Source organism: Lissotriton vulgaris, chromosome 3_1, assembly GCF_964263255.1.
Source record: "Lissotriton vulgaris chromosome 3_1, aLisVul1.2, whole genome shotgun sequence".
NCBI lineage: Eukaryota > Metazoa > Chordata > Amphibia > Caudata > Salamandridae > Lissotriton > Lissotriton vulgaris.
Genome location: NC_141689.1, coordinates 319,493,152 through 319,516,545, shown reverse-complemented (window position 1 = coordinate 319,516,545; position 23,394 = coordinate 319,493,152). Strand labels below are relative to the sequence as shown.

The following is a 23,394-nucleotide window of genomic DNA, read 5'->3' as shown; positions in this document are numbered from 1 at the left end:
TATCATGAAATAAGGTAACAGTACATAATAAAGCAAGAGAAATGAAGGAGAGAAGGGGGGATGGGGAACAAAGAAAGAAAGTGCATCATGGGCAATAAGAATACAAATTAAGAAGTACAATAATTATGCATCAAAAACAGGAGCAAATAAGGACAAAGCAGATAATAATGCAGAAAAATACAGGAAATGAAAAGGGTATCGGGGGGTTTAGGAACCTTCTGCTGAGCAGGCCGCGGACAAAAAGAACGGGTTACACAATTATCCAAATACATTGTAACAGGGAGCCATAGGTCTGCACGCTTAGTTGTCAATTGGGCAGGAAAAATAAAAGCAGTATCAAGTCTATGGTTATGGCAAACATTATACCACCATGCTTTAAACGAAATGGCAATTGATAGTAATCTGTTGAAATCCAACAGCCAGGAGCAAATCAACAATACGAACATGTAATTTAGTCTCCTCCCAACAGGGAGAGAGGCTCCCTAGAAAGATATGTATGTGAGAAAAGGGAATACGAATACAAGGACGCTGCTCTAGACGTTTTACAAACCTTTGTCCATATCTTGTCCCACAAGGATATTGGCCAAGATACAGCAAGGTCCTGTTCCCACTGCTCCTCAACTTTAGACTTCGGTCTAGCAGATGTGTGAGCATGAAGATGCTTGTAAATGATGGAAGCTTTAGGAGTGGTATGCAAGAGAGAATGAAGTCAGAGGGCATGGTCAGGAGAAGTGGAGGAAGGCGATGCCTGTATGAGCTGTGTGTAGACCTCCATTACAGCTGTTTTAGTGTGGAAAGGTAGAAAGGTAGAATGTGATAACAACTGCAAAATCCAGAGCAACCCTCTGGCCCTCCAGGATTTCCAGTAAAAGGTTTTTTTTATGGATTAAAATGTATTTGTTATGCCAAATAGTGGATGAGAGGAATTCAGCTACAGTCATAGGGGAAGGAGGGTTGGAGGATAAAAGGCTTAATTTCTCTTTTCATATGTGAATCACTCTCTGCCAACTGATCATGCAGCTAAACATGTTGGTTGTGTCTGGACTGCTTTTATGGCCTGGCTTGACACCACAGCTGTCGCCAGACAATTATGTTAGAACCATCAGGAGAGGGCATTTGGTTCGGCCCACATGGAACCAGGGGTACATGTTTTAATTAGACAGACGTGGTGTGCTTCCACAACTAAAGTGCTTGCCGCCCACGCAGCTGGGATCACTTTGTTTATTTATCCAGCTGCCTGAAGCTGAATTTTCTGGGGCATACACATGACACAGTAATGCTACTGAAGTACCTTCCATAACTAGCTAATTTATGGGTTTTTTCTCTGGCAGCAGCACAGATGAGAGAAGGGCAGTCATTAACCTACTTGAATTTTTAGGTCTGGCTTGAGAGTGCATTCATAACTCAGACCAATTGGCATTGCCAATGCTGGTTGCATATTGGAAAGTTAGAATTGTATCTCATGAACTATAAAATGCCTATTAAATGGATGAAATTAACAAATCCTACCACTGAAATCTACCTTACTTTATTGATGTACAATTGTGAAGTGAGTGTGCCACCACACTCTTTATGTTCAATATAATATAGAACATTAGAAGGGGGCTACTGATTTTCTGGGTGCACATGCTTAACCTCCTCCCCAGAAGCATGCCTTTACTCACACACACTTCCAGCAGGCCCTGTCAAGGGACCACAGCTGCAGAGCTCGCACATCGAATTGCAGAAGGCTTCTCTGGACATTGTCTCTACTTCAATGCTGCAAGGTGGCCACATGGCATGAGTGGTATCTTCACCTAGTCCTGTTTTTTTTATCCAGTATCACTTTACATCCTATTACTTTTGAGCCCTCGCTTTACATCTTAAAAGAGAAAGTACAAGGCTAAGAATAGAATGTTAAAGGATCAGACTGGCTAAAGGTATCACACATGGCCTGGCCTTCTACACAAACAGAGCTTCTGTGTCACCCTATAGGATTGGGAAACTGAAGTAGTAACAAAAAGAAAAATTATAATTATTTTGTGAATCTGGCAGGCCTTCTCAATCGTCCAGAATAATTAAAGATCTGGGGACATTAGTTAGCTATGTGTCCTGCAGAGGATTTACATAAAAGTAGGTAAGTGGGCAAGACTATTCATTTCCAGGTTGTTCAGTCCACTTTTAAACTATGTAAGATGTTCGGGCAAGAGGCCTGCCAATAGTTGAAGAGCTATTGTGTCCTGGACACCATCCTCCCCCCGATCAGCTGGACAGTGTCAATGTCCAGATGATGCTTACAGTATAAGACCCCAGAGAGTTAAAAAGGCCTGCGTTCACTTTACTATGAGCAGTGTCTCATACACCCTTCAGCAGGTGTTGGTGTTTGCTGATTGCAGCTGTGGACTGGTGTCTGGCCTACTGGACTGGGGACATCAGAGTGTTCAGAGTGGAGTGTGAGGTTAGAGAACTATCCTGCAGCATGTCACAATGTTGTCTCTCTGAGGCACGCAGTGCCTGGCACACCGTGCATGGATGTTTGGGGGTGCACCTCATGTACAACCCCAGTCCCATAGCGGAGGTTCAGGTTTCCGGGGGCCCTGCTGAAGGCCCTCAAACTCTTTCCGTCTGCCTGTACAAGGCGGTTGGACTGCCATAATAATAATACAGAAGCCACAGTGGAAAAGCCTGTCACAAATGTTTTCTGGATAAGGTTGTGTTTATTGGACACGTGAAGGTAGCATATTTGTTTCCAAGAACAAAGTGCTGTATAAAAACAAGTTATTATTATTATTGTTATTATATAATAATATGTACTACTATGGCTAATACTAATAATGATAGTTTGGTTTTTATATAGTGCTTCAATCCACGCTAGTGCCATTTCTAAGCAGTGTAAACTACATATATTAGTATTATCAACTAATGGTAATAACATTTTTACTCCGTTAATCCTTAACCCGTTTACCACGGCGATAATTTAATCGCAGTGCAGGTCGTTCTGTTATGTGGGTGGGGCCGCATCGGCCAACGGACGTGCGCAGCACTACCGAGGTAGTGCTCGCGACGCCAGTTGGCCGACGGGCGCACTTATCGGGTTCAGATGCTAAAAATAGCTGACCCAAAATATCCACTGTGTATGACTTCTAGTTATTTGTTAGGGTGATCTATTTTCATAAAAATGCATAGCTCTTCATTTCAGCAGAAAGTAAATTGCCTTTATACCTGTCTTAAGGGCCACGCTCAACAGTTACTTTATATTGCTTTAAAACATAAACGCACACAGTGTGTTGACTGACCTGCTTGAGATCTGATATATCTTTTGCAGCAGCAGTGTTAATCTGGCATTGTCAAGCAACTTGTAATGCCTATTGTGGTATGGTCAGTACCACTCACTTTTCACCATACACACTGAGAGACCACCTCTGTAGTGCCAAGCTCCAAATTACTGTTTCCTTACTGAACTTGTGACCTGCCAGTTCGTTGCTTTTTGCAACATTGCATTTAATCACGATAACACTGGCAAGCTGGCTCTGGTCTCCCAAGCTATTATACACTAGACCCATGGTCCGCGTCAAGATAGGGGCGACCTCTCGGAGATGTGGTTGGTTTGGAGGGAAACCAAACAGGGCTGTCCCATCTCGCCACTCATCGTTAGCTTTACGATTGACCTCCAAGCCCTACTGTTGCGCAAAGAATTAGAGGCAGGGGGGATTTGGGTGAGGAGGCTCCATACATCATCTTATATGTATATGGCGCGCTGGTTTATGTACACACCCCCAGCAGATCAGTGCCGATATTGATAGGATTGCTAAATGATTTTGGGAGTGTGTCTGGGCTCCGGTTTAATATTTGAAAGTCACTCTTGTTTCCCCTTGGGAGTCTGATTGGGACACCTGCTGTCCGACTGCCTGAGTTTAGCCTCCGCTTGGAGATAGAGAGTTTAGATTCTTGAGTGTACAGGTGGCCCACACCGAGGCAGTATATAAGCGCTTAAATGTGGATAGAGTTGTGGAGGGATTAGAGGGCTTCATAGCATTCTGGAACAGACTCCCCATGTCTGTAGTAGGTAGAGTGGCTAAAATGGTCTTTCTTCCTCGCTGCATCTACCTTGTCCAAAATACGATGTTTCTGCTCAAGCCGTAATTCTTTCATAAACTGGATAGCTTGTTCATTTCACTGGTCTGGACTTCGTAGCAGGGTGGCATTGTCAGTCCTCGAGCGAGACATGGAAGATGGGGGTGTAGCGCTCCCTGTTATGCGACACTCCGATTAAGCTGCCAATTTACAACATGCTGCACGGTGGTTGGCTGCATCTGACAATTGTGAGAAGAGATTGGTAAGAGTTATGCTGGGAGACAATACCCTGCCATGCTTGCTGATGTGGGGAGGTGGGTCTGAGCGCCATACTTAGTCGGCAGCTGTCTGGGAGGCAGCGGTTGGGAGAGTGCTGCGTAGGCACCCTTGGACAGGGATCTCCGACTCTGGGATCTTGCACCGTTCCGGGTGATTGATCTGGACATGTCCATGGAACAATGGAAGGTGGGGAACTATCCGATGGCGGGTGATGTATATCCCGGGGAGGTCTTACTCACATTCCAAGTGGTGCAGGAGACTTTTGACCGAGTTGCTTCCTTCATTGCGCTAAGCTGGAAAGCACTGCACGGAAGGTGTGGACTTGGTTTCCTGCAGCACCACAGTACCCTCGGGTGCATTGTGGCCTGCTTCAATGGGGGTAGGGGAGGCACCTGATTACCTTATTCAATAGGGCAATCTGGGGGGAAATGGTGAGTATCCCTTATGCTGCACTCAGGGCCTGGGAGAGAGAACTAGAGAAGGAAAATATGGATGTGAACTGGACACGCGCACGCGAGTTGGTGAGGATGGTGTCTTGTAATCACATATTTAAGTTACTACATTTAAATTTTCTGCATTGCACCTATGTCATCCCTAGTCAGTTGAATAAGAAGGACCCTTCGAGGGAGGCAAGATGTACACAGTGCAGGGAATTGGGAGCAACCTAATTGTACCTGGCTTGGGTCTTTGTCAGGATTCAGGAGTTCTGGAGGGTAGCAGTGTCTACAATTGTGAAGGTGACGGACAAAATGGTCCCTCAATTGCCTGCCTCCTGGGAGTAGTGGCGGGACCCAGAGGGTGGAGGACTCCCTACAAGCTTGCTCAGCTTGGACTTTTATTGGCCAATTGGTTCATAGCTATTAGTTGGTTGGGCACCAGGGTGCCACTGATGTCCTTATGGCTGCGCAATCTGCTTGAATGGGGTGTGGTAGTGGAGACCCATATGCGCCTTACCCGTACCAATGAAAATGCAGTAGAAGTGATTGTGATGTGGGGGCTACTCCTTAATAAATTTTATGATGAAGGTGACTCTAGCTCACATGATGACTCAGATGTTGAGGAGTGATTTCTGGGAACTCCGTACCAATGTATAAAAGATGTGGCAGCCAAGTGAGACATTGATAGATCTCTTACTGTATACCTGGCTCAATGACTTGGAATTTATTTATTATTTATTTTAGGTTTTTATAGAGCGCGTAGTCACCCAAGAGTATCCCAGCGCTAAACCTCAGGTTCCTGATGGCTGAAAGTAGGGGATGTCGATGATTTAAGGGAAGAGAAGGGTTTTGAGAGACTTCCTGAATCGCAGGAGGTTAGGTTCTGATCTGAGACTTAAGGGGAGCACGTTCCATTTTTTCGCTGTGTTGACTGAGAAGCGGCGGCCACCTGCGCGGGCCTTCTTCACCCTGGGAACCACGATGAGGTTCCATGGTCTGACCGAAGCGCTCTCGTAGGTCTGTAGGGTGTGATCCAGTTGTTAAGGATTGGTGGACCTGCGTTGTGCAGTACCTTGTGAGCCAGGCAAAGGGCCTTGAATATCACTCTTTCCCTGATCGGGAGCCAGTGTAGTTTTTTCAGTGCAGGTTTGGCTGATGTTCTGGCTGGAGTATTCGTGAGCAGTCGGGCTGCGGCATTCTGGGTTTTTTGTAATATTTGGAGAGTGGTTTCCGGGGCTCCTAAGTAAATGGCATTGCTGTAGTCCAGCCTGGACACAATTAGGCCTTGGATCAGCAGTAGTCGAGACTGGAAAGGGAGTAGGGAGAGCACCTTTCTGCATGATCTTAGTAAGCCGTAGCAAATGCCGGCCGTTTTTCTTGCCTGTGTTCTGAAGGTGAGATCTTTCTCTAACCATACTCCCAGACTCTTAACTTCTGTCTTAGGGGTAGGGGGTTCACCCATACAGGCGGGCCAGATGTTTGGGGGTAGATTCAGAGTTTTGTGCCCTAGGAGAAGAATCTCCGTTTTTGACCCATTTAATTTCAGGGCTGAGTCGCTCATCCATTGATGGATATTGGAGAGGCAATCATGGAGATTGGAGGGCTCTAGCTTGGAGTGAGAGAGAGTTACCACCAGCTGAGTATCGTCAGCATAACTGACGATGGTGACTCCAAATGGAGAGACCAACTCCTCCAGTGGGGCCATGTACACGTTAAACAACGTGGGGCTTAGTGATGAGCCCTGTGGCACACCACACCGGAGGGGGATGGAGGGGGAGCGACTTTCATATTCCCAGACTTGGAAAGAGCGTTGGTAAAGAAAGGACGTGAGCCATTTCAACGCTGTGTCTTTCACTCCGATGTTTTCTAGGCGTTGTGTTAAGACCTGGTGGCTGACAGTGTCGAAGGCCGCACTCAAGTCTAGGAGGACCACTGCCACTGATCCTCCTGTATCGAGAATTTCTCTGGTCTTCTCTACTGCTGCGAGGAGAGCGGTGTCAGTGCCCTGACCCGGTCGAAAGCCTGTCTGTGAGTTCTTAAGGAGGTGGTTGGTTTCCAGGAATTGAGACAGCTTTTTATTCACCAGTTTCTCGGCGACCTTACCTATCCAGGGGAGGAGAGAGATTGGTCTATAATTAGATAGATCCGCAGGGTCCAGTGATGGTTTCTTGAGAAGCCCTTTTACGACTGCCTCCTTCCAACTTCCTTGGGCTAATGAGATGTTGATAAGGGCGGTCAGCTGGGGCACTATGGTGCGGGTGATATCTTTGAGAAACCTTATGGGTACTGGGTCACTGGGGGCGCCACTTTTGATTGATGCAAATGTTGCTGCAACTTCCTCTGTAGTGACTGGGCCAAGAAGCGCCAGATAAGGCGTATCGGGTTTCACGGAGGGATTCCACTGTGAGGGAGGTAGGTCCTCAACTTTCCCCGTGGTGTCGAGTTTAGCAGCAGGAAGAGAGGCAAGGATTTTTTTAATTTTTTCGTCGAAAAAGGTGGCTAGATTGACGCATTTTTCTTCTGCTGCTTTGGGGTCCATAGGTTTCTGCGGGGGGTCCGGGACATGGAGGAGCTCTTTAAGGATAATGAAGGTCTCCTTAGCTGAGCAGGAGGAATTCTTTATTTTTTCCTCGTAGAAGGCGCTTTTGGCATTGTGGAGTGCTTGTTTGTACGCTTTCATAGATAATTGATAGACGTCTTTCTCCTTCACTGACTTATTTTTTCTCCAAATGCGTTCTGTCCTTTTGCACTCCTTCCTTAATGCATTAAGGGAAGGTGTGTACCATGGAGCAGGGTTGATCCTTTTGATGTGTTTAAGGGTGCTGGTTAGTGGGGCAAGGCTGTCTAGGGAGTGGGTGAGCCATCCGTTGAATTCTCTGTCAGCTGTGTTGGGATCCGCGGAGAGAGGTACGGTGGATTTTATTAACTTCTCTTCCCACTCCTCTGGTATCAGCTTATGCCACCGTCTACCGAGTGTCCTGGTTTTCTGTTTTAGGGCCGGGGTGGTCTGGAGGTGCCAATTCATGGGGACCAGTAGATGGTCTGTCCATGGGAGGGGGGTAGGATCTTGGGTTTTGAGGTTCCTGATATTTGCAAAAATCGGGTCCAAAAGCTGGCCTTTCTCATGGGTGGCTTTTGGGATCAGAAGATGAAGGTCGGCTGATGTAAGATCTGCTAGTAGGTTAGCTGCGGTATTATCCGCAGGGTCTAGGAAGTGCACATTAAGATCCCCTAGGAGGAGGAAGTTGGAGGCTGTAATTGTTTTTAGTATAATGTGATCCATCAAGGTGCAGGAAAATTCTCCTAGCGAGCCTGGCGGTCGGTACACTAGTAGTCCCGATAGTGAGATAGTTGGCGAGATCTGGAAAGTGAAGTTGCAGTTTTCACAGTCTTTGACAGTTCCACTTTCGATCCTACAGGTAAGATGGTCTTTGTAAAGTATGGCTAGCCCGCCACCTCTGCCGACCGGTCTGTTCAGAGAGCAAATCTGATACCCTGGTGGAACTGCATTGACCATGTCGAAGTCACTGTTAGGTGTCAACCATGTCTCTGTCAGAATCGATATAGTACTGTCCCCTGACTGGACATTTGTCTGCTACCTACGTTCTGCCATGTATGACGCTGTTTTTTATTGAACTGCCATAATATGTGAATGTGGTATTCCTCCTAATGTATACCTGCATCGCTTGTTTTGCTGAGTTTTCTCTCAAAAAATTAATTAACAATTTGTTTCTAAAAATAGCACTGGCTAAAAACCAAACCGAGAGCTAACATGGTACATGTTTATCACGAGCTGTAGCTTTCTTCAGTGCTTTCAACATGAGCATGCCACACTACAGTGAGATTCTTGTTTTTCTTTTTCAGAAATTAAACATGACAAAGCGAATCCTGTTAATCAGGGGTCGCAGGGACTCTACCAGGGGTAGCAGGGGGCAAGCCAGGGGTAGCAGTTGTGACTCCTGATGACACCTAATTGACGGTGTTTGCTTTGTTCGCCCTAAGTTGACAGGGTATGCCCAGATGTCGGTCCTATGCTCACTTTGCCACTGAATTCCAGCTTGCCTCGCAGATGAGGTGTGTTACCCCAAAACCGGTCCTAGGATGCTTGTTTCCAGTCCAGGGAGTACTTGACCTGGCTGTTCGGGCTGGACTGTTCCCATGAGGCAGAGGGTGAAGACTGATTTGCATATGGGTGGGTCAAAACTGAGGTGGCGAAGTGAGCTAAAGAACGATGATGGATTCAACCCAGATCTGTGAAAAGTTTCAGCACTCCGTCCATCATCTCCTTGTGTTTGCTTAGCAACGAGCAAGCCAGGGGAAGCAGTTGCGACTCCTGATGACCCCTAATTGACGGTTATGCTTTTTAGGTCTAGACCTTTTGATTTGACTAAAATTATTAGGTCTGACGTTAGTTAAGAACTTTTGATTGTACTAAAGTTATGTGTATAATACTTACTTATAGGGGCGGTCACCCATTGGCCTCTTTTTTGTATCATTCACATTTAGCTTCCGCCCACTACAGCATAGGGGCAATGGGTAAGCCTACTTCAGTCACTGGTTAACTCTACTTTTAGTGAATGCATTTTGTTCCTTCACAATGAGCACATTCGCATACAAGGTAGTTCCGTTCATGGTCAGTGTTTTTGTTTTTACATTATAATTACTTTAGTGTTGCATTTGTGTTTAGAGCCTAATGTGATAGCAGGATGCTTTTGATGTGAAAATAGGGCTAATTTCAGCTTTATCAGACCCTATCTCCTGCCAGTACTGTAGTAAAATCCATTTGAGTGGCCTTTGTTTATCTGCTATTTCGGCAGTCTGAGCAAGCCATGGAGAACAGTCGTTTGAAATACAATAGTAATGCAAACAACTGCTCACACAAACTCTGAATTATAAACTCATGAGTGGGCTCTATCTTTGCAACCACTTTCTATCTATCTATTCCTTGCTTCCTTCCTCCCTCCCTACCATCCTCTCCCATCCCTCCCCCTCCCCTCCCCTCCCCCCCCTGTCCCTCCCCCTCCCTCTCCCTCTCCCTCTCCCTCTCCCTCTCCCTCTCCCTCTTTCCTTCCTTCCTTCCTTCCTTTTCCTTCCTTCTTTCCTTTTCCTTCCTTCTTTCCTTTCCCTTCCTTTTTTCCTTTTCCTTCCTTCCTTCCTTTTCCTTCCTTCCTTCCTTCCTCCCTTCCTTTCTTCTTTCCTTTTCCTTCCTTCCTTCCCCGCCCCCTCTCTCTCTCTCTCCCTCTCCCTCTCCCTCTCCCTCTCCCTCTCCCTCTCCCTCTCCCTCTCCCTCCTTCCTTCCTTCCTTCCTTCCTTCCTTCCTTCCTTCCTTCCTTCCTTCCTTCCTTCCTTCCTTCCTTCCTTCCTTCCTTCCTTCCTTCCTTCCTTCCTTCCTTCCTTCCTTTTCCTTCCTTCCTTCTTTCCTTTTCCTTCCTTCTTTCCTTTTCCTTCCTTCTTTCCTTTTCCTTCCTTCTTTCCTTTTCCTTCCTTCCTTCCTTCCTCCCTTCCTTTCTTCTTTCCTTTTCCTTCCTTCCTTCCCCGCCCCCTCTCTCTTAGTGCCAGGCAGCCAACGCCAGACCAATTAGCTTTTTTAGGTTTGTGTTATCCGAGGCCTTTTTATTTTACTAAAATTATGTCACCTAATGAGGTTTTCAGACAGACTTTGTCCATTAGTCTATGGTTGTGTCATTCACATTTTTCTTTCACTGAATCTAGCATGCATCAAGGAGCAATGCTTCAATCCACCTCAGCCATTGGCTGACTACACTATGAATTACGTCATGCTGCCCTTTTACAAGGATTTTTTATTTCAACACAGTAGCTCCTAGACATATAATATCAACAAAATAGTTACTTATTTGTAACATTCAGAAAACGTTTTCTTAAAAACCAGGGTATCCTCTTTCAGGCTTCATTTCCACTGCGGCAATGTAAGTGTCGGATTTTTGGAGCACGCTCACTTCAAAGTCACTATCAGACATGCTCATACCCCTCACCAAAAGAATTCTACTATTTTGCTGGGATGCGAACAATTCAAGCAATTTTACACCCCATTCCCATCCAAGGTGACTATACACTCTGAGATATAGCTGATTCTAGCATACCGCCTGCTTTATTTATTTTTGTTTTAGCTTGCCAGGGTTCTCATGTATATTATTCTCCATAGAAGTTACAGAGCAGTCATCTGTTCTCAAGCTGATCCTAGCTGTTTTATCTGCGACTTTGCACAGATTTTAAAACCACTGTTTTGTTGTAAAGGGTCCTAGGCATCCTCAATGTGATTTAAAGTGTTCTGAATTTTTAAAAGTGTCTATAGAGTGAATTGGGAAGTGTGGAGGGTGGTAGGAATCGAACCCTGAGTGGGACACGCTACCAGGGTTTTAATTGGACACTCCAGACCGCCATTTTTGTCTTTTAGCGGTCTAGTGTCTAACACTGGGGGAAATAAAACGGGACGCTGTGCGAGCGCGCAGCGGACAAGCGCAGCTGGCGTGCCAAAGGCAAGCCCGTCTGTACCCGGAGGCGTCCCGGAGGCATCCGGCGCCGGAAAGGCTACTCGAGACTTGCCAGTCCCCGAGCATGGTATTATGTACCTCAGATCTGAGTTATTAGCTATTGGTAAGTGCATGAATTGCCAGCCCCACCTACCTCCATCAGCAGTTGTGTGTGACCTTGTCTGTATGTTCTGTAAATGGACAGCTTCTCCCAGAGCCAAGGGCAGGGACGCTCAACTGATATCTAAAAATAGTGCATATCGGGAGAAGAATTTAGAGGAAGGGAGCCCCCTTAACCTCATGCGCGCTAGCGGAATTCTGCTCGTACGCTGAGATTTTTAACCACTTGGATGCTAGGCATTTTCCCGCGGTATGCTGGAAAATGCCATTTTAGTGGCACCATGACGAGCTCAGCTCGTCATCAGCACACGACCCCTGTGGGTGATGACGAGCTGAGCTCGTCATCAGCATCGAAGGGGTTAAAAACGCATGTTACGTGACGAGCTGGGCTCGTCATCAGCGTGCGAGGAGGCTACGCCATGACGAGCCCAGCTCATCATCAGCGTGGAAGGGGTTAAGGCCATCTTGCTTAGCATGAGGTCTTTAAGGAAACATGAATTTCCTCCTAACTGACTTAAAACCGGACATTATGTTCATAACAGAAACCTCACTAAATGATGCCTCCAACCCCATGATTACTAGTGCGATCATCCTGGGATATCGGATTCTTAGAAAGGACAGACTAGGGGGTACGGGCGGTAGAGTAGCCATTATTTATACAAATTTGTATTCCTGTTCGCTACTCCCCATCGCAGAGATAGAGGGAGCTGAGGGGCTTGTCTTCTTTTTAACTGTGTCAGCACACCAATCTATTGCAGGAGTGGTAATTTACCGCCCTCCAGGCATGGCCGGAAAATTCCTAGAATCAATTGGGCATGTTATAGTCCCCATTGCACCAAATATAAGCATTGCCTGGTACTCGGTGATTTTAATATCCATGTGGATCAAGTAGAAGAATTAGAGCCATCTAGACTGTGTGAATCAATGGGTATTTTCAATTTGGCTCCCTATGTCTTCTGGCCCACTCATGAAAAAGGCCATATCTTGGACCAGGTCTTCTCATCGATTAGTATTGAAATGGGCGAACCTATTCCTATGATATGGTCAGATCATTTTCTGCTTATGTTCAAAATCTCTAAAGAATCCAGTTGCGCTCTATCACACTGTAGACCCCGCCCGAATACTGTTAGGACTTTTAAAAATTTCACAGTTGCGGCAGTGGACAATGCACTAAGGTCATACCCCATTCCTTTTAATGGATTATTGGAGTGCGATGTTCTCTCCTTAGAGAGCTGCCTTCAGCTCCGCTCGGCAGAACTGGCCCCCTTAACAACTCGGGCAGCTAAAGCCAGCAAGGCTTCTGCTCCATGGTTCAAGGAGGCTCTCAGTGCATGTAAAACCCTTAAGAGATTATGGTGGAGGAATTTTAATCCCTCTGATAAAGCCATCTATAAACAGGCTCTGAAAGCTCACTACTCTAAGGTTTGTGAAGAAAAGAAACGCTTTCTTGCCACCAAAGTGGAACAGGCGGGGAATAAAAGCAAGGAATTATTTAAAATCGTCAAAGATTTTACTTCTCCTAATGCTATGATCAGCTCTTTTATTCCAACTAGTGACTGGACAAACAGCCTAGCGCAGTATTTTTTTGAGAAGATCAAAAATATCCAAGATTCCTTTAGGGATTCGTCCCGGGTTGTGGGATCAAGTACAGTGATCCCCAGCAGGAGAACCTCTATGCATGGAGTGTCTCTTTCACAATTCCCGCCTATTTCTCTGGATAAATCTCTCGAGATAATGAAGGCTTTGAAATCTGGCTCCCCTATGGACCCTTTTCCGGCGCGAGTATTGGTGTCTATTGCAGAAGTAATTAATCCAGCGGTGAATAGAGTGCTGAACTCTTCACTGGCAGAGGGAAGAATGCCGGAGTGCTGGAAACACGCTAGAATTCTCCCACTGCTAAAAAAAACCTACAGCTGACCGACTGATGGCGAGTAATTACAGGCCAATTTCCCTGTTGCCATTTTTTTCCAAAGTTTTGGAGAAATATGTAAGCAGTGTTACCACAGAGTTTATGGAAGCTAACAACATATTACATCCGAGTCAGTCTGGGTTCAGATCTAATTTTAGTACCAAAACAGCCCTATTAGAAGTTTCAAAGCCACCTTGGATAGTGGGGGGAACGCGGTACTTGTACTACTAGATCTGTCTGCGGCCTTTGATACCGTGCCCCATGACTAACTCCTGGAAAGACTCCAGGATTGTGGGATTGGAGGCACGGTTTTCAAATGGTATACTTCCTTCTTAAGTGGCCGCCAGCAAACTGTATGGTCCCCTCCGTTCTCAGCCCGTATCACCCCTATGGAGTGGGTGTTCCCCAAGGCTCGGTGCTTAGCCCAGCCTTGTTTAATATGTATATGACCCCACTTGCACTTTTAGCGGAGCAATATGGCACTAAAATTGTGTCTTACGCCGACGACATGCAACTTCTGTTTACCAGTGAAAAGGGCAGCGTGTTTCGAGGTAGTGAGATAAACATCTGTTCTGTGCTTTGGGAGAGCCAACTAAAGTGTAATCCAAAAAAGTCAGAGATTATTTTTTTCGGAACCGACAGGAGCATAGAGTGGCGCCTCTGGTGGCCACAGGACATGTCTCCCCCCAAGTGTTCAGTCAGTTCTGTAAAAAATCTTGGAGTAAAGATGGATTCGGACATGTCCATTTAGACCCAAATTCAAACTGTGGCCGACAGCTGCTTTGGGCTATTAAAAATGCTGAGAAATGTTCTCCCCCTGCTGTCGATCTCCATCAGAAAGACGGTAGTTCAGGCCCTTATTGCATCTAGGTTGGACTATGCCAATGTCCTTTATTTAGGCCTACCGGAATACCTTCAAAGCCGCCTCCAGGTGATCCAGAATTCTGCGGCCAGAGCTATTCTTATGACCGCACCCAGGGATCATATGACTCCCCACCTAAAATCACTCCACTGGCGTCCGGTGCGTAAGAGGGTCCAGTTTAAGACCCTCATCTTGGCCTTTAAGACCTTTCACAACTCTGGGGCCCTTTAAATTAGGAAAAGGATACAGCATTATCCCCTGAAAAGGACATTGAGGTCCTCGATGCAGTACTTGATGACCATTCCTAGGTTTTCCCGTTCACGCAGGGGCGGCCGCTCTTTCCAAGTGTTAGCGCCCGCCTATGGAATGATCTCCCGATTGCCCATAGACAGACAACCTACCTAGGTGAGTTCAGGAGGAAGCTAAAGACCTGGCTATTCTGATATGTAGCATAAATCCGGGAGCTGTGTGTCCTTTTTTCTGCCTGCTTTCAGTGGTTATTAGCGCCGGGACACTCTATGGAGTAGCCGTGCACTCTATAAATACTCACTTACAATTACAACCCTTAATTGCCGAAATATACCCCGTCCTGCAGTTTTGCATGGGCATTCTTCCTCCTGTAAGTGACCCTTTATGCACTGTCTGTACCATACACTATCTGGATACTATGTCTCCTTACATACTAGTTTGATGTTCTTTTTTTAGTTTGTTCAATTATGCTTAGAGTCTGATTATGACCCTGCTATTCTTGTAAGGGACTGAAACTTTGACTGTGATCGCAGACCCTATTTAGATTGTTTATGAACGGCACGTCCTGTTTAATTTTTTTTAGATACAAACTTTTCATCACCATTTGTCATACGTTTATATCACACATACGAGAGCACCAAGCATGTTTATCATCTACACCCACTGCGGATTTAAAAAACAGCTTTTCTGAATGTTACAAATAAATAACCATTTGAAAAAAGATTTTCTTTAGATTGCTTCCGGGTTTTGCTATAGATATTCAGGATCCTCCCTAAATTGTTTGAATCAGGAAATGTCTCATCACTAAGGTCCCCTCTCATGAGTTCCCCGGTCATTCAGTGGGAAGATACTAGGACCGAATTAACGATCCATGGAATGGGGAATAATGTGCTGGACCCAGAATGAACATGTTCATGTATGCAGGTTATCCCTTATTATGGGGAGTTCAATGCAGATATTTATCACCTGCTCTGAACAGATGGTAAATATCGGAGGGTGCACCAGTGGAGGTTGGGTACTGCAGCATATGGGATAAGAGGAGGCTGTGTCCCCTCTAGGAGGAGCACTGTCTACTCCCCCCATAGTGCAGGAGAGGGCAGGTAGGTTCCAGGCTGGTAAAACCAGGTCTGGTGTTCCCGGACCCAGAAATTTCAGGTATGAAACACCAAAGTACTCAGACTTTGATAGAGAGACATACAATCTAAGGATACAGCTCCAAGCAACTTGTAAAGGCACACCAAATGGGAGGCATTCCTTTCTAATTTTCTAGTTGTGGCTTTATTTGCATTCAAGGACATTTCTTAGACAATAATATAAAATGGTCGCAATTAGTAAATTTTCTCATCTGTGCTGCAGCAGCCTTAGACATTCTAAGGATTGGAAATCATCAAAGAAGTTGATTCAAGGGTTCATCCATGATCTAGAGGTAATGATGATCTGGACATATATGTTTTTGCTTTGCAAAGCGCAATTTGTTCTTCCCTCCCCCATGGAGGGGAAACATCCATCACAATGCAACTTTTACGACGCACTACCATTACATCGCAGGATTTACAGCGCACGTCATTACAACGACTTGCGCTGGAGGGCGCTGTAGGATAGGGAATAGTTTAATTTACTATCCAAAATCTTAGGAATAATATAAACATATGTTTTTCCGATAATCAGTGCCTGAGCCCCTGGTTGTAAGCAGTGGCGTAGCAAGGTCATGTGGTACCCAGCTTGATAAAATGGCAAAAACGTGCCTTTAAAAACACATATGTTTGCCATTTTGTCACCCCCCTCAGTGATGACCCTTGTCACCCTCGGCTTGACAAAATGGCAAAAATATGTGTTTAAAACACATATTTTTGCCATTTTGTCACCCCAATCAGTGATGACACCCGTGACGACCCGCACACACGCACCTCCCTTCCTACGCCACTAGTTGTAAGGGATTATATGCATTTCAGTCGTTTTCTAGTTCGCTCGTTAGATTTAAGTGTAAAGCAGCATTATTTTAATCGAAAAGTGACAGCCTCTATAACAGTTTGTGCTGAAGACTGTCAGCGGATAGGTTAATCATTATTTTGAAAAAAGATGCTAATAATGTTTAATTTTCCTTTCTCATTCCTAGGTCGTATATCTGACCAATAGCGGCTCTGAAGCAAATGACCTTGCAATGATGATGGCAAGACTTCACACCAAGAACTTTGATATGATTAACTTCCGGTAATCTAGACTGTGGTTGCCTTGATGCACTTATCCTGTTTTACTATACAAGCCCATCCTTACTTCCCATGGCAGGAGAAAGAGTGAGGTGCAATGCTGATATTGTTGTCATGCTTAGTTTGTTCAAAACACTGCTGTGTTAAGTCTGGACCGTAGGAAAAGAGCAAGCACATAAGGAATGTTCAGATAGACTTAACTACTCTTGGTGTAGGAGCAAATTTACAAAACATTACACAGACAATGGGGTACTGTGTAAAAACATTTGAAGCATGTTGATATGCTGACTGTGATCCCTTTGAAAGCAGGTTTTGTTTGAATCGTACATCACCGTATACTTTCAGTGGCATTCCTTTTGCCCCGTAGACCCCGCGCGGGGCTTCAAGATTCCCCAACCGACACTGTACCGGCAGGAGGGCCCCTGCCCTGGTAGCTCCTAATTGGGTTCGGGAGGTGGGGGGGCTCTCCATGTACTTTGCAGGGGTGCCCCCACAAGCTTCGTTACACCCCTGTGTTCTTTATGTTTTTTGGTTGTAACTGGAATAACCACGAAGATATCAAAAATCAAATGTGTACTTGGAGAAAACATACACTTGCATGAGTTCACTATGGTTTATATGTTCTGCTTTCCCTGGCTTTAGCAAGAAGATGAACATCCTGTGCATTCTTCTTTGTTGAATTTCTATTGCTTCATTTGAAAAGTTTCACACGTTCACTTTGTGAGCAGTGGTCATAAACCCCCATACCTTGTTGACGGACAAGAGGGTGTATGTGCAAAGGTGAAACAGTGTTTTAAATCCATTGGCCAAGAATTCCCCCAAAAATCCAAAAGTATAAATGTTCAAATAGATTACATGAACGTTTAAGGTACAACTTTATGAAGATCATGGTCATAGGTGTGGTCTAGATTGTTAAACCAGCTTGAAAAACTTCCTATTTAAAACCTGACTTAACATTTCCTCCGTAATCCTATTATTCATGCACCATAACGCTTTTCATGAAGACTGGAATACAGTAGGTATGAAAAGGGCAGTTTTTTATTGATATTCAAGCTACACAATTTTCAACTGAAATCAAGCCGCACATGAGCCAAGCTCATGAGAGATCTTCAGGTTCACTTCTGACATTCAGCAGTGATGAACACAGAAAGGTAAAGGATGAAAGATGGAGGCAAATGCAATGACCACCCAAGCAAGAATCATCAATAGTTGATGCTGGAGAGGACCAGAACAGAGGCAAGCAGTTTTCCTCTATTTTGCCTACATAGTATACCACTGTTTCTCAAGCCAACATACTGAGAAACTCAAAAACACTTGAAGTCACGGATGACGTCTGCCTGTGCTGCACACCAGTATTGTGAAAAATATTGATTTTCTTACCTAATACTGATGAGAAAATCATATTTTATTAAAGACAAGGAGTACCCTGTTTTGAGCATGTCCCTTTATAATTCACTCTCTCACTAGCAATACAAACACAAAAGAAATTAGAAGTCAGAAATACTTCAAGGAAAAAACCTCTTAACAACCCGAAACCAAAACGTTTATGTGGCCGTGAAAATAAACGTGTTACTTAAAATATAACTCAAGCAAAATTGTTTCAGAAAAATAAAGCCTTAAATTGACCAATCTTTCAGAAAAAGAGCATTATAGAAATCTGATAGAACAGTATTTTTCTTTGTCATTAAAATTTACAAATGTCAGACAACATTATAGTGAATCTCAAGAACCTCTCTTTTTCATCATGTAGATTCATGCAAACAGTATCAGGATATTAGGCAGATTTTCTTTCTAGGTCTAATCCTGACCTAAATAATACTATGAGAATGAAAACGCAGTAAAGACAATTTGTACTTCTTGTAAAATACCAGCTCCATAAACTCTAAGCATAACAATAATGAACATGCCATCTACATTGTAAATTGTGTAAAGACAAATACAGATATTATAATTAAATATGCTCCCTTTGCAAAGTTGTAACATGTTTTATCTGAAAAACCAAATGGAACGAGAAGGGATAGTATAAGCATTATTGTCTTAAATAAAATCTTGTTATTTCAAGTCAATGTTAGCTATTTCGTAATCCTAATTCTATTGTAGCAAGTTGCTCACATTATTTGTAAAAATCTTGACAAAAAAAGGAAATTGGTTTTTCTCCTCTGTTTATTGAACAATATCCATATTGCAAGAATAAAAACATTTAGAAGAAGAGGAACATATTCTTTGATTTCACTTTCACCATAGACACTCCTATGTGAAAACCACTAAGAATATGAGTGTCTCAGTTCATCCTCACAGACAAAGTATTACGTCAATGGTTCCAAGCAAGTCTTGAGATGAAACAGGTTGACCAAACAGAAAAGCAAAACTCAGACAAGCATGTGAGAGGATTATTGGACAGGCATTTTGACCATGGTCTTATTCTCTCGGTACCCTGTTCCATGGACGAGGCTGTTCTGACTCAACCAGCCCAGGTCATTTTTCTCCTCCCCGTCCATCGAGAAAACCCAACAAAGCACTCAGGAAAAATTCATCAATCAAAAACCTCACTCCTCCGTTGTTCCCAAAACATTATAAAAAGATTTGCCACTTCAGCTTGTGTGGATACACATACTTGCATCCTCTATAATTTACTTTCAGATTCACCAGGAATCCAGTCGACCCCAACGTAACCCTAAAACTCAATATCTATATTTATTGGGTCTTTTTCTTTGCAAGTCTGGGAAGAAGATAAATTGCCTATCTCTTGTCATCACAGAGTTTCCATGTATCGCTGCCTGAAGAAGGTTTTCAAAGATGTCCGAATATGTCAGTACAACAATCACTGTGCCACTTTTAGAGGCATCACTTGAAGATGCTATGATTCTATGAAGATACTCTGTAGGACGTTTGCACCAGCTGTACCTCTGCCATTGACTGCAAGTCCAACACGTCTTTCAATGTGCCTTCCATCCTAGAAGTAAGCAAGTTCACAAAGATTGAAGAAGGATTGCCCAACATCCTAAGATTGGCACCCTTTATCTGGTTGTCTAGTAGTTCTAGTCTCAAGTGAAGCTTCAAGATGCTCTCTACCTCACTTAGCGTGAAGGACTTTACTTCCTTTAACACCACCACTATCTTTGTGTCATGGACTTCTAAACGTATTATACTAACAGCAGGTTTTCCCAGTTCTTGGCTGCTCCCACTGCTCTTTGTAGACATGGCCTCCAAGCGCTTGTTCATAAACACAAGAGAGATAATCAACTTGATCAAGAAAATGAGGATAGACAGCGCACCGGGCCTCAACGGAGTCCCAGCGGCTGGGTTACAAGAGGCATACGGAGGCATATGGATTCTGGGCAGACCAGCTAACCCCACTCTTTAAGCATGCCTTTGAAATGGCCTCCATTCTGTGGAAAGGCTCAATACTCTGCCCCATATACAAAAAAGGAGACCGTACAAAACCTGAAAACTATCGGCTTGTGGCCTTGCTAGACATCGAAGCAAAGGCATATGCTAGAGTGCTGCTGAAGGAATTAGAAAGCTGGGCAAAGGAGCACAACGTCCTTCCATTTTTTCAAACTGGATTTAGACCACAATGTTCCACAGTAGATAACATCATAGCACTGGGATACTTGTCCAGACATGCGACTCAGCCCGCTCAACCTACTTTGTTTTGCTGTTTTGTGGACTATAGCGCAGCATTCGACCGAGTAGATTGTGGCATATTATGGAGTAAACTTACAAAGTGGGGCATCCCCGAAAAGCTGTTAAAGGCAATAAGGTTTCTACATGATGGGACCTGGGTACGGATCAAGACCAGTCAAACGTCACTGACCAATAAGGTCCTAACAAATAACAGCCTTAAACAAGGGTGTGTTCTTGCGCCGCTTCTGTTCAACATCTACACATCCGACCTGGGTCAAGCACTGGAGGGGGCAAACTTAGTCATTCCAAAGCTGGGGAATGTGCGGGTCCAAATCCTTCAATATGCTGACGATCTCGTAATTTTGGATCATACCAGGATAGGTTTACAGAAAGCTCTAGATGCGCTATACAGGTTTAATCAAAAGAATAATTTAATGGTAAACGAGGAGAAGACCAAGATGCTTATCTTTGGGAAGTTCCATCGAAAGTATATAGCCCAATTGGAGTTCTGGACTTTTTGGTTCCGTCCAGAGGTGTCAGGGAACAACACCCAAAGACCCCGGAGTTCCACCTGCCTTGGTGCGCAAATGAACAGAAACACGGGCTTCTCGATGGTGGCGTCAAAGACCAAAGGTTTATTACTGCAGGGACACAGAAGTCACAGAATCTACACACGGGCAGAGACTAGGAGCCTGTTCGATTTGTACATTGAGGGTTGCTCCTTATATACTAAAAATTGTGCTTCAGGCAAATATTTCACATGTCAGTACATTCCTAAACCTTTGTGTCTTAAACAATAAATATTTGGCGTTACACAGGAACTGTCGATAATATCTGATGCCAAACATCACGAAGAGGGGTTCCCACTAGTCCATCACAATCCGTTGTCAATATTGCATTCAAGAGCCGGACCGCCTCATCGTAAAGTTCGTTACCTCCCCCTAATAAAGGCCCAGAAGGAAAGGAGCAGAGCCAGGTGCAGAAGATAGAAAAGCGGGATAAGAGATGTTTGTGGGTTGTAAATGGGCAAGGCTACCGGCTTCGGCCGCCTAATCATGATCAGGACAATGGACACGAGAACCAGTTCAGGTGGGCTGGCCTCGGGCAGAGGAGGCAGCCTTTGTCGAGTCATGCAGCTACAGCGTGATCTGGTTTAAGGTGCACGTGTCATGAAAGAGGTGAATCTCCGGCTAAGGCTACGTGTCCTTAATCGAAATGAAGTGATCAGAGGTTATTGCATATGTGAGGGCAAGAAACACAAAATGGCTGCCATGATCTAAGATGGATGCCATGGGTGGATCGGAAATGTGTTCATAACAGGAGTGCTCTTGCTAGTAGCATAGCGAAAACACCAGGATATGCTAAATGGATCATTTGCGGTTCACTGATACTAATATTATGTATTTCCGACAATATTGAAAACACGGGTTCAAATCGTCACGGAACCTCAGACCCTCCTTTTGCCCTTACATAGGCAATTAATCAGTCTATGTCAGAATCTAATTCTATGCTCATCAGGTCAGTGACATGTTGTTGTATCATCATCCTTTCTCGTGCCTTTTCTCCAAACGCAGGTGGTTTCCTGAAACAAGTTGCAGCACAAAGACTACACAGAGCTGGACCACACTGGATAATCAGGCAACATGAGAATAGGAATACTAAGACGACACCGATGACCATTAGAACCTTCCATCCCCACGCTGAGATCAGAGTCCAAAACCACTCCATAAAGGACCAGTTTCCCTTATCTATGTGTATAGAGTCGGAAATCTTGTGTAGCTTAGAGATCGCCTCATAGACTGTTGGAGCATTATTAGGAATAAAGACACAGCAGCTCGATTGGATCATTCTGCATACCCCACCTCGGTCTGCAAGTATAACATCTAGAACCATACGGTTCTGCAACGTCATGAGTCTGTCCGCCTGAAGCTCAGCTGTCAGATTGCTAAGGGCACCAGCAGTTTCGGTAATAGTAGATTCAACTACCCGTGTTAGCTGACGTATGTTTCTACTATTGGCCATAGGCCCCCAGAACGGAAGGAAACCTTTGAAGAAGTCTCCAGCTTCCTGACCAGCAGTATCTTCCTTGCTGAAGACACCTCTCGCTACTCTGGTTCTGTGGTAATCAGATGAAGCAGTGTATGTTGGAGGTAACAATCGAGCAATGTAGCATGAACCTGCAAAGTCGGCAGGCAACCATGTATATGCTCGGTCTTGACAAATGAAGTAGGTACCCCTAGCAGTAAGAAAAGCAGGGGAAGAGTTAGACGGAAATACGTAAGTCTCTACGCACTCACTCCTCCCTAGCTGAGCTCTCGGATTTCTCCCATTACCTTGCAAACAAACCTGACCTCGGTGAGGTACGACCCAGATTGGAGTTGAGCTTTTACGCTTGCTTTCTCCCAAACTAAGGCGATACTCTGAAGTATTCCAACTTAAATACACTCGCAATTCGTCTCTCGGGTAAGATGGAGTATTATTGACATCCTTGATCATGTCAATAATTCCCTGGACTAAAGCTTTGTTGGCAGAGTTATATCTAGTGGAACGTGGTGGACGTGGAGGATAGGTCTCAAGGGCATAAGCAAAGATGGTTTGAAGGGCCTGAAATGATCCATTGTAGCTGAAAGGCAAAACCAGATAGGGAATACCTTTATCCATAGTGTGGGGTATCAAGCCACACACCCAGCAGTCTGTAGTGTTAACTACCAGTTGGTGTTGGTGCAAGAGCTGTACAAAAGTGTTGTTAATGAACTCTGTACGTCAGGCTTGCTCATGTTCAGGAAATGAATGAAAAGAGTGTATAGAAGAAACAGTAGAAGTAGCAGGATCAAGGGGAGGTACTGTAGTAATTGGCACAAAAATCAAATTTATACTAAAGACGATTCCACCCACCAATGTTGCTAAAATAACCAAAAATGTAATGGCACATTGCATCAAAAAGCATTTGCTACGAAGAATTCTGTAAAGTCTGTTTCTGCGAACATAAATCATATTTTCTCGTTGCAGCGCAGGAAGCTCCATCTTCTACAATCCGCTCGCGACCACTGATGATGTGTACGTAGATGAAAATGCCTCTATCAGCCCTGGGAGTTCCCAGAACTAACAGAAAGATCGACCTTGTGTCAGACCCCTGCAGATTCAAACTATGCACACAGCC

General features: G+C 44.6%; 1 protein-coding gene across 1 annotated transcript in view; it reads left to right on the top strand.

The window, feature by feature from the left end:
* The window catches only part of AGXT2 (alanine--glyoxylate aminotransferase 2), a 389,079-nt gene that overhangs the window by 111,248 nt on the left and 254,437 nt on the right, over positions 1–23,394 (top strand). Inside the window, exon 5 of the mRNA XM_086960517.1 lies at positions 16,517–16,611. Coding sequence (XP_086816643.1) covers positions 16,517–16,611 — 95 coding nt within the window. The remainder of the gene's footprint in view (positions 1–16,516; positions 16,612–23,394) is intronic.